At 37.0% G+C, this 12,063-nt stretch overlaps 1 protein-coding gene across 1 annotated transcript; it reads left to right on the top strand.

Moving 5' to 3' along the window:
• The first annotated feature begins 285 nt into the window (after window positions 1–285).
• Window positions 286–9,385, top strand: LOC149775397 (collagen alpha-4(VI) chain-like). The gene is made up of 5 exons (XM_089943473.1): window positions 286–568; window positions 4,611–4,748; window positions 5,532–5,645; window positions 6,935–7,486; window positions 8,078–9,385. Exons 1-5 carry the CDS (start codon window positions 286–288, stop codon window positions 8,653–8,655), a joined length of 1,665 nt encoding a protein of 554 aa, XP_089799599.1. The 3' UTR covers window positions 8,656–9,385.
• Window positions 9,386–12,063: the final 2,678 nt, after the last annotated feature.

The raw sequence follows: 12,063 nt of genomic DNA, 5'->3' as shown, positions 1-12,063 counted from the left end.
GTGAATAAACAAGTGGTACATGTTCAAAAGAACGTAAAACCACTATAATCCAACTAACTAACTAACTATCTGGCTACCCATCGTTGACCTGTTAACAGCAAGACAATGAACACCAGACTTCAAAAAGTAATGGAACTCCAGATGAATCTGGAATATGCCAGGCGCATCCTGGACGAGCTGGCCATGGAAGCTGTAGAAGAGGCAGCAAGAATTGAGGAAGAGGAGGAGAAGAAGAAAAAGGAAGAAGAGGAGGAAAAGAAAAGAGAGATCAGGCCCCACCCAATGATGATACCTAAGTATGAGGTCAAACCCATGGTGAGGACATTTCCCCAGCCAGTAGCTGTACCACAGCCACTACCAGCACCACAGCCTCAACCAGCACCACAGCCAATACCAGTAAGGATGCTACAACCAATAGTGGCACCGCAAATTGAGCATCCAAGAGTGCAAAACAGAAGAAGAGATAGAAGGATCAACACTATTCCAGAGACAGAGGATTGGTGTTCTGAAGCAAATCATCCTCCCTCTGCGCTCCCAGCCACAAGAGTAAACTGGGAAGGAGACTGGAGTAGGAGATGCGTGTGCTGTGCCAGGCCGGGAAGGTGTCAACACTAACAGATACCTCTGGAGTTCCATAAAAACAGCCCTTTTCAGGGCTAACCCATACTCTAGAAAAGAAATAGTAATCAATTTGCCAATTTGTGAATGTGGAGTAGTGTGAAAATAAACACTCACTCATTTACTGGTGTGATTGTGTGTGTGTGTGTGTGTGTGTGATTGTAAGCGCTAACGTAAGTATGTGAGGATAGAAGAGTGAGTCGTTATTAAACTTTCCATTCTGTGTGGATAGTAGATTATTGGATTTTGTAAGTGCTATCGTACGTTTGTGTGGATAGTAGATTATGGTTATGTTTTTGCTGCTTACCGTGTGTGGATAGTACATTTGGGTTTGATTTTGCTGCTTGTCGTGTATGGATAGTAGATTTGGGTTTGGTTTTGCTGCTTACTGTGTGTTGATAGTATATAAAATGAGATGACAAAAGTAGGGGATGTTTTCCTTCACGTCCGCGCATTTTATATATGAACCCAGAACGTTCGTCGTTCGCACCATTCTACCGAATAACGGATAGAAAATGGTTCAAGTGTCTGTTTTATTTAATCAATTGAGAGACATGTATTTCTGGATAATGAATGTAGAATATGTTGTAGAAAGAATAGAAAAGGAATGGAGGTATGGAGATACGAAAGACTTGGTAACCAGTCAAGTTCAAGATCTAAAGTCAGCCAGAGATCTCATAGTAGGGATGATAGAAGAAGAAGTGAATAAGAAAAGAGGATTCATTGACCCACCTTATGTCAGAGTGGGAAGTTTGAAGGAAGCACTGGATCATGTCATCCAAGTCCGGTGCTTCCTAGAAAACATATTGTACTGGACGGAGTGGAGGAAAGTTAAATGGGGGTGGGACAAGATGAAGAAAGCGGAAGATCTTATGAGAAAAGTAATGGAGGAAGAAGTCATGAAGATTAAAGACAACTGGACAAAAGAGAGAAAAGAAAAAGAAAACAACAAGAAAAAGGAAGAGTTTGAGAGGTTGAATCAGAATTGGATAAAAGTCCAGGAAAAGTTCAGAGCATTGGGTCATCCTGACTGGATGCCAGAGAAGGAAAAGAAGAAGAAGAAGAAAGGAATGATGGAAAAAGTGAGAACTTGGTGGAAGAAGTGGAGGAAATAAAAGAAGAAGAAGAAACCAAAGGCCCTTTTCAGGGCCACTCCAATGCCTCGAAAAGAAATTCCCTTTCATGCCTTCATTTCTTTCCTTTTTCTAAAAAAAATGTTCAATTTCTCTTGACGCTATACAGTCCAACCATGTTAAATTCGCCTTGAGGCCATAGTACAAAGTAAAATTTCCCCATGTTAAATTTCCATAGAGGCTATGGTATCCCATATTCCCATGTTAAATTTCCATAGAGGCTATAAGCCATCAAAAATTTCCCATGTTAAATTTCCATAGAGGCTATGGAACAACCCTCCTATTTTAACATTAAAGTCCACTAGAGGCTATAGCATCCCATTTCACTACTCACATTGACTTTTGGTAAAGTCAGAGAAGCCTTTCACTGTGCATATACGTAAAATATTTCGCGATTGAATACAGGTAAAGTGAGACTAGTATTTCCCAGAGAATACGGTAATATCAGAGAAGTATTTCACAACTAATTCAAGTAAAGTTTCACAGTGAATACGGTAAAGTCAGAGTAGTATTTCACAATAAATTCAAGTCAAGTCAGTTGTTGATGTTGTTGTTGTTGTTGTAGGGTTTAACGCTAGTTTTCAGCACAAGACAGGCTATATATAGCGGCCAGTATAAATGGTGGAGGAAGAACCCGGCAAAACCCACGAGAAAAGACATGTCAGAGACGTTTTATAAAAGGAGTACAAATAAAGTCAGGGACGTATTTGATAGTGAATTCAGGTAAAGTCAGTAAAGCATTTCAATGGGCAACACGTAAAGTTAGGTAAGTATTTCACGGTTGAGTACCGGTAAAGTCAGAGTAGTATTTCAGAGATAATACGGTAAATTCAGATACGTATTCTACATTTAATTCAAGACAAGTCAGTTAATAATTTCACTGTCAGTACAACTAAAGTCATTGAAGTATTTTACAGGGAATGCAGGTAAAGGTATTGAAGTATTTCACAATCAGTACAAGTAAAGTCATTGAAGTATTTCACACTGAATACAAGTAACGGCGCTGAAGTATTTCACAGTCAATACAAGTAAAGTCAGAGACGTATCTCAAAGTGAATTCAGGTAAAGCCAATGAAGTATTTCAGAGCGAATACAAGTTAAGTTATTCGAATATTTCACAGTGAATACAAATAAAGTCGTTAAAGTATTTCACGGTGAATAGAGGTGAAGTCAGATAAGTATCTCACGGTGAATGTAAGTAAAGCCATATCACTTTCATGTTCCTGTCACCATCTTTTTAACTGAACAAAAATGATAGCTACATAATACTTCTTATACACCCACCGTAAGGCAGAGTGTATTATGACATAAGGTTGTCAGTCTGCCCGTCTGGCTGTTTTATTCCCGCGTAAAATAACCTTAGTTCTATATCACAGATCTTCGTTATACATTTGCGGATGGCTTACGCGTGGGATAAGGTAAACGCTATATGTTCTGATTCAAAAAGTTAATGATCAACTCTAATGTGATTCAACAAAAACATATGATTTCGAAGAATAACTTTAGTTCAAGTGTCGATGTCTGGACCAAACTTTGTTGATAACTCGCGCACTTGGAGTCAGAAGAGATTCCAGTTAAAAGTCTTTGTCTAGTTAATATATTCGAAAGATCAAAGCAGTTTCTGCAAAAATAACTCTAGTCCCAGACTACATAAATCAAACAATGTAAAAGGCCTGCAATGGAAGTTAGAGAGAAACCTTTTGATTTTGGGATTAGAAGGTCTTATGTCAAGCTAACTTTACATCGAAGACGGAAGATGTTCTGTAGACAATAACTTTAGCTGCTAACCACATACATCCACCAAAAGTTGTGAAATGCTTGCACTTGGGGCAAGAAAAACATTGATTACTTTGGGGGTCAAAAAGACGAAGGCCAAGATAGTAGTGTTTTCATCATGATAATTTTTGTTCTTGACCTCTTTCCTTGAGCAATCGTCGTGGATGGCTTGTACTGTGGATAAGAATGACGCCTGTAGACAATGGTCATTGGTCAATATAAGGCAGATAAGATTTTCTCCGTACATTATTTTAGCTCTAGACCATATATTTGTATCATACTTTGTGGATAGCTTGCACACGTGGTAAGAAAGAAAACTATTGATTTGTGGATCAAACTTTGTGGATAGCTTGCACATGTGATAAAAAAGAAAACTACTGATTTGTGGATAGCTTGCACATGATTTAAGAAAGAAAACCTTTGATTTGTGGGTCAAACTTTCGAATGTTAAGGCGTGACACAAGGGGTGACACAAGCTAGGAAAATTGTAATTAAAATAACTTCAGTTACACGCCGCAAGGTGGCTCTACATTTCAAAGAAGGCTTGGAAGGAAACCCTCTACAAATGTTAGTTCAGGCAGCTCCAAGACCACGGTCAGAATAACCCACATAATACAGTCCACTTAGACACCGTCTTTATCAAAATTCGATATATGATGTTGCCTTTGGGGTCATTAAGGTATCTTATAACCACTGGTGAATATTGGTCAAGGGTCAGCCGTGCCGTTCTAGTGCTTACATAAACGACTCTTAACCGTAGGACGTGAGTACATTGTACCGCTCACAATACTCTTGTTTTTCCAATCACGAAGGAGTGAGCTGTTACCATCTGGAATAGATAAGTTACGAGTTGTATTTTCATCGTGTATCAGCCGAAATTCTTCATATACACTTCGGTCTGGATGTACGATAATAAAGCTGTTATACAGAAAACAAAATGTGCACCAATGTGTTTTTATCATGCGATTGTACCAATTTGTTGCTTGTTAAGTGACGAGAAACATACATACATACATACATACATACATACATACATATATACATACATACCGGACTGGATAGAAATATAGATATATACCATATAATGTGTTCCAGAAATTTGTGATGCCCTTGGACCAAATGTTTCTAGATGTAAGAATGGCGGAACATGTAATAATATAAATTCTACACACTTCTCCTGTACTTGTGTACCTGGATATACCGGCTCGGATTGTAGCACTGGTAAGTGAACAAATGTTTGCACGCAGCACAATATTTTATCTCGTTCATACATCAGCACAAAATTAATGATATTTGGTTACAGTTAAAGATGAGACGTGTACAAGTTGGTTTTTGTTGAGTTTTCCTTGGCGGAAGCTCGAAAGGAAGATAGTTTTGTCCTTTGTGTGCGTGTTCTTGCTTATGTACATCGACGCCCTAGATTAACCTAAAAGCAACAGCTTTTAATTTAATTTCATTTAATTTCCACTTTATCCCACTACTTTGGATTTACATTATAGCTTTTGTGCAGACGTATCTTTATTTTTTTAAATAATAAATGTATTTTGTGTCTAACACAAATGGTCTCGTTATCGAAGTTCAGGAGCAGGCTGGACATACAGGTGCGGCAAAATTTTTGTTACCGACTTTGAAGGCCGCGACGACGGGGACCACAGGTGTGTTTACAGACGAGATTTTACCGTTTGAGACCGAGAGTACCAAAGATAGTGACATGACAAGGCTTCGCAAGGGAAGCTAATAGAAAGCTCCTGAGCTATAATAGGAAGGGTCTGCGTAACTTTAGAAGAAATCGGAAAGAACAACAATATAACGTGTACATGAAATAAGAATTGAATCTTTGTCATGACAAATTAGAATCGAATGAAAGCTGACCTGTATGAATACGTATTGTTCGCCAAACAAGTCACCAAATAATTTATTTACATTTGTTTCTGTTTCAAAAAGTTTTGCAACGTATTAGTAAATTGCATTTAATTATATAATGCGTCCATATTGTCCCTTTAGATATAAACGAATGTGAATCCGACCCGTGCCAACATGCCGGTATTTGTAAAGATCGTATCAACGATTACAACTGTACTTGTTCGAATAGATACGACGGCAAGGATTGTGAACTCGGTAGGTGATATGTTTTGTGCATCCCTCGATCTAATCGCCTTGCTAGTCTGTTTTCATACCTCTCTCCCTTTTCGCTTTCGGCCCAAATACCATCTCACCCGTACTACATTGAAGACCACTTTGTTGTTGAATGTCAGGGCTCATACTAAGTATAGGGAATTTTATAACACTTGGCCACTTATTCTTGAACATTTTTAGCACCAAACACAAGCTCATCTCATCGTCCTGACAATTATATGACTAAAATAATATGAATTTGAAAAAAAATTATAGCCATGACAAATTTAGAATTTTCATGACTTTTGGTTCTTCTACTAGCAAAAGGAAATTTTATATTTGTTTTGTAAGTGCCATATCAAAGTTTGAAGCTTTGAGCTTGAGCTTTTATTTCCTGCCTTAAGTACATTTACGGACTTGATATGTGGCATACATTATGCCTTAAGTACATTTACGTACTTGATATGTGGCATACATTATGCCTTAAGTACATTTACGTACTTGATATGTGGCATACATTATGCCTTAAGTACATTTACGTACTTGATATGTGGCATACATTATGCCTTAAGTACATTTACGTACTTGATATGTGGCATACATTATGCCTTAAGTACATTTACGGACTTGATATGTGGCATACATTATGCCTTAAGTACATTTACGTACTTGATATGTGGCATACATTATGCCTTAAGTACATTTACGGACTTGATATGTGGCATACATTATGCCTTAAGTACATTTACGGACTTGATATGTGGCATACATTATGCCTTAAGTACATTTACGTACTTGATATGTGGCATACATTATGCCTTAAGTACATATACGTACTTGATATGTTGCATATCTGTGCTAAGAAAACAAAATAGAGAACAAAGGCTAAGGAGGTCCTGAATGATTTATGATTATAACAAAACTTTAAACTTTGAGCCTGAACTAGAGTTCTGTTCTCGAAAAATATTGGGAAACGGGGCCTTTCCAATTTTATGACAACCACTACTTATAGTATGCCGCATATCCTACGGTCCTCCGTCTAACGGACAGGTCACACAAATACAACCCTCTTCTCTCTCTCTCTCTCTCTCTCTCTCTCTCTCTCTCTCTCTCACACACACACAGAGGACCCAAGTTAAACCACATTTGTCTTTTCTAACGACTTCTGTTTTACTAAATGTATGGCTATGCGATACTTTCAGTGCAATAACCCAAATGTTAACATTAGTTACCTAAAAGAAAATAATTTATTTGGTCGACGTGATTGAATCTTTTTTTATTGTTCTTCCCAGACAAATGCAAGGTGGGGCCCGCAGATGTAGTATTTTTGGTTGATTCTTCTATCAGTCAAGAAACAGGCAACTTCAAAAAGCAGTTGAATTTTATTAAAGACTTTGTCCAGTCGGTTTACATAGGTCCGAACTTTGTTCAAGTCAGCGTCATCACGTTTTCCTTTGATGCCGCAGTGGAATTTGATTTGACGAGCCACAAAGATAACAGTAGCATGTTGGCTGCCATTGACAACATTGAGTACAAACCTGGCGCCACTTATACAGGTGCCGCTTTGAGCGTGGCAAGAACCGTTCTTCTTCAGTCAACAAGGATGGTGCGGAAGTATGTCATAGTTCTAACTGATGGCATGTCCTCTGATATATTGGACACAAAATATCAGGCAGACCTATTGAAGGTGGCTGGTGTGAACATTGTTGCCATAGGAATTGGCTCCCATATTTTGCACGAAGAACTTATAGACATTGCAAGTGATGATGGCAGAGTTTTCACAGTGTCTAATCATGATGGCCTGAACAACATTCAGACACAAATTGGATCCTACGTATGTGAAGGTAATGTACAACGGAACATGCTATCCAGTTTAATGTTATTACGTTACGGTATGTATCACGTATTTAAGGCATTGCTCTCTGCTATTTAATGTTATTACGTTACGGTATGTATCACGTATTTAAGGCATTGCTCTCTGCTATTTAATGTTCAAGGAAAATTGTTTTACTAAAGAATGTTAATGTAACCTTGGATGGCGAGATGGTTATGTAAATTGGTGGATGATGGATGCTGACAGGATGCATAGCTTTTATTAAATAAATAAATTGCATGTATGACATACATATCTTGTGTACTATGTTTGAGCATAAGTTATGAATGCACATAACTTTCTTTAGACAGTTTGGCACTGACTAAATGACTAGTAACTATGGGATAATCGTAGTTCCTCCAACTGAATTTTGCAACATGCCTTTTAATGACACATTAAGATTACAACAAGCTGATAATGTCTGGAGTGTCATGATAGTATTTGCATTTGAAGTCAAAATCGTTTCTATAAGTATCTGAGCGTCAGCTTAGCGCGTGAGACCGAGTTCTGTGGACCGTTTTCATACATCACTGTTATAACATGTTTAATTTTTGTCCGATAGTGTGCCTGAATGAGGTCTCTGACGTATTGTTCCTCCTGGATGCCAGCAGTTCTGTGGCTTTGTCTGAATTCCATGGTGCCCTGGATGCCTTGCAACATATTACATCAATTTTGACGATTGGACGGGATAAAGTGAGAATAAGTCTCGTGAGATATGCAACGGAACCAGAAATTGTGTTCGATTTTCAGAAATATACGTCTGCCATTGAAATGCAGTCAACGATTTCGGTTCTTTACCGGTATCCAATGCCGGCAAACCACACAAAAGCTCTCGAGTTTGTGTATAATAATGGCTTCACAAATGCAAGTGGTGCAAGAGAAGGGAAGCGACAAGTGATTATATTTCTAACAAATGGAAACAACATGGACTCTGAAGCAAGCAACCAATTCGATGTTCTGAAGAATGAAGGGAAGATCGTTGTAGCAATAGGACACGGAAATTTAGTTAATCGGGAGAAGCTGTTAAATGTTACTTCATATCCTTACATGTTTTATCATCTAGGAGAGGACCAATATACTGATATTTTTGTCCTGAATTCTCTTAAAGGTTTGCTTGAATACAATAAATGCAATCTCTAGCAGTACGTTTATTTTGATATGGGATTTAGGTAGATGACAGTAAATAGTGGACAAGTTAGGTTTCTTTTATCTACGATATAATACAAGTCGATTCACAGTCAGTTTGCATAACGTAGAAAAGAGCTTTAATTTCAATACAAGTCATCAAATATTAATTTGCAGAAGTTACAACCATTTTGCAAGCCAAAAGAGTAAGAGTTTAGGGGTTTTCTTCCGCCAGAGATATAAGTTCTTTCCAACAATTTTATTGTAGGCATCATTAACTTAAATGGTATACAAAATGTTTACTTCATTGAGATGATGCATTGCATTTTTTTTTTTTTTGAGAATTCGGAAAATACTGATTTTTGATGTATTGTGTTTGAGTTTATGGTTTTTAGGGCATATTTCATGTTTTCAGCTACTTTTTTTCTTATATTGATATTCACTGTGCTAGGATAACCTCTTGGAATTTATTCTATATATAAACACTCACATTTGTCTATTTGTGACAAACCTGCCAAAGAAAAGGTCGTGGGTTCGAAACTCGCGGCAGCAACTCTGTTTTAATACTTTTTTGTATTTTTTAATTTAGTTTTTATCATAGGACGGGCAATTAACCTAGTTCTGAAATAAAAGTGCGTGTCTGCATAGGAAGATATTCTATATTATGCTTGTCTGGTGTAGAAGCTGCTTTGATTGTAATTAAAATAAACAAATTAAAAAATAAACAACAAAGAATAAACCATGCTATATGTATTGCATAAATAGATGATTCTATATGTTTTTCTCCGATATGGATGAGATACCGATCTCACGTTCAAAAAATGAATTCATGAAATTTTGAGAAATGCCGTTTTACGTTCATATATACATTTTAAGCAATTATTCGAATTTGAAGAATACGTGAACATTTTGCCTTACAAACTTAGAATTCTGTTAAACGGAGGTGATCCTCGTGGCCATAACGAATTAAAAGTAGCCGTTACACTCAAACAAGAATTTTACGAAAACACGGTTCTTGTAATGCTTGGAACACTAATGATTTATAAGTCGATTATCACTTTGTATTAGTTTCTCCTGTGTTCAACCATCTACGTAGAAAATACATATGTTCCTATTATTTTCAAAGGACCTTGTGTTTTCAAATTTATATACCTCCTGCAAGTTAAACCAAGAATTATTCTTTCTTTAAAATACGAGCATTCGACCAAGAAAGGCTCTGTAATAATTGAGATATATTTGAAATCTGTCACGTTGCTAATTCATTCTTTGCAATCTGATTAGAACCAGATCTCCACTGTCACACATGAAGATCTGACAGTGATCGCTTAGGGATCATGTTCTGGTTAACCTATATTATCACCATAATCGCTAATTTTATCGGCCAATCGGATGTAGTCTTATATCTTCGCGTTTGGAAACTGAACAGTGTGGATGAGGAGCATGAATGTGTACCGAACGATTTGATTCACTTTTAGATTTTTGAAAGCTGCATTTCCTTTGGCTAATTCAAAGGTCAACAAAACGTGACCCCTAAGCGGTCGTCGTCAGATCATCACGTGAGATAGCGGAGATCTGATTTTAATCAGATTGCATTCTTTGCTAAGTTGATCCTTATAAAATATTTCATACATTAAACATACTATATTAGAACAATCACACACACACAATCAATAGATGTATTTTGCAACAACAAGAGAAACTCTTCGGGGAAAACAACACAAAACAATCTAAAGGAAAAGGAAATAAAAGTCAGCCAATCACAAATAAAATACATGCTTGTGTATAACAAAAACTCCCAGCTGGTTTTGATATACCTAAAGCCATTGTCAACACATTGTGATTTAACAACTTGGTGCATTTTGAGGCTGAACATTTATAATTTAAAATAGGGGATGTTACATTAAAAAAGTGAATAGCCAGGTGTACTTTGAACTGAATGAAAGGCAAACAAACACAAGAACAGGAGACAGTGTGAAATGCATCAGGGTCATTAATAATTCAATGAGTCAATAGAAAGTCAACTAAGATAGAGATCCTCTTGCTTCTGCAAAATGTATGCAGAGCTATTTAATTTTTTTTAAAAATTCCCCCAACTGATATCATGCAAATTTCAAGCCACAAAAAGGTACAGTCTATAAACAGCAATTCAACCATCAGTGAGAGATATTCCAATTACCTGAACAACACCAACCACACAATCATGATGCTGTCAACCCCTACCTCCACAAGAAACAGATTTCAAACGGAACTGCATCAGACTATAACATCTCAGGTTACCAAACATGTAATATATACAAACATGTAATATATAACAGAATCATATTGGCAGCAACCCATTCTATGGATCAAACATAACAGTACAGAATATGTTTGTCATGAACCCACCGCAAAACAAGTTGAACAAGATTCCTAACATGGTCAGCTTCTTTGAACAATCGACCTCTCATACGGGGTTCCCAAAATCGAAACGTAGAAGAATTATTGAAAGTTTCACTGAGTCAGCAGTAAGAGTGGAATGTGGACCTTCACGATATGAATGAAACGTGCTTACTGCGGCTGTTTTAGGGCTGTGCGAGATCGGTGCTAAATAAATACATTGGACCCCCTAAATCTAATTTTTTTATCACTGAAGAAAATATGTGAAATATTCATAACAAAATATAGTCTTATTTTCAAAATAAAATTTATTTTAAATAATCTGTTTTAAATATATTCTGTGTTAAACAAACTCCAAATTGTTCGGCCCCTCCCCCCCCCCCCGAGCTTGCATCTTTTGCACCTCGCTAAGACCACTACTGGTACATAGGGTTAAATTGTTTAATTACATCTATTTCATTTATAATTATTGAAGTTTCCAGCTTGAATTAATAAATAACCCGTCGCAAATTGCCGTGATGTCACTGTTCATGACAAGAAACACTGCAAAAGAGGTGTTAATTTCATGCATTTAATCCTAAACAAAATCTATATTAACTAATATGAATGAAGTGTAAACACATTAAGAATCACTAAAGATCTTACTTTGCAGCGAACATATGAGGGGAGTTGTAAAGAATTCAGTCCTTTCGTATTGCATAGTTTATGACCGTCAGTTTTATCTCCCTTTTAAAATGTAAAATACATGTAAATTATAGGTAGTATAATTAAAATATATGCATATTATGCAGGGGCGCCTGCAGGTTTATTTTGGTGTTGGGGTGGGGGGGGGTCAAACATGTAGTGATCAGCTGGTAAACTGTACTGATGTAGGCTAAATGATGTTTAGAAGTGAAATCGGCAGGGGTGGGATGGGGTAGGGTGGCAAATTCTCATCCTTGCCCCTGTATGCGGGTGCCCATGATAGTACGCTGTATCTTTAATATACCACTCGTATAAATTTATCGTTAAACGGAAACTTGGCAAGCCTGCTTTATTTTAATTAAA

The sequence above is a fragment of the Sinohyriopsis cumingii genome, chromosome 19 (assembly GCF_028554795.1).
Source record: "Sinohyriopsis cumingii isolate HCF-2022 chromosome 19, ASM2855479v2, whole genome shotgun sequence".
Lineage (NCBI taxonomy): Eukaryota > Metazoa > Mollusca > Bivalvia > Unionida > Unionidae > Sinohyriopsis > Sinohyriopsis cumingii.
The sequence above is the reverse complement of the archived record's forward strand: the minus strand, read 5'-3'. Positions and strand labels throughout refer to the sequence as shown.

What these genes read in the sequence shown, in the direction of transcription:
- LOC149775397 (XM_089943473.1), top strand. Translation starts at nt 286, where the DNA reads ATGATACCTAAGTATGAGGTCAAACCCATGGTGAGGACATTTCCCCAG. An exon ending in AAACTGGGAAGGAGACTGGA is followed by an intron (nt 569 to 4,610) that starts GTAGGAGATGCG and finishes TATATACCATAT; the next exon opens with AATGTGTTCCAGAAATTTGT. An exon ending in TGGATCCTACGTATGTGAAG is followed by an intron (nt 7,487 to 8,077) that starts GTAATGTACAAC and finishes TTTGTCCGATAG; the next exon opens with TGTGCCTGAATGAGGTCTCT.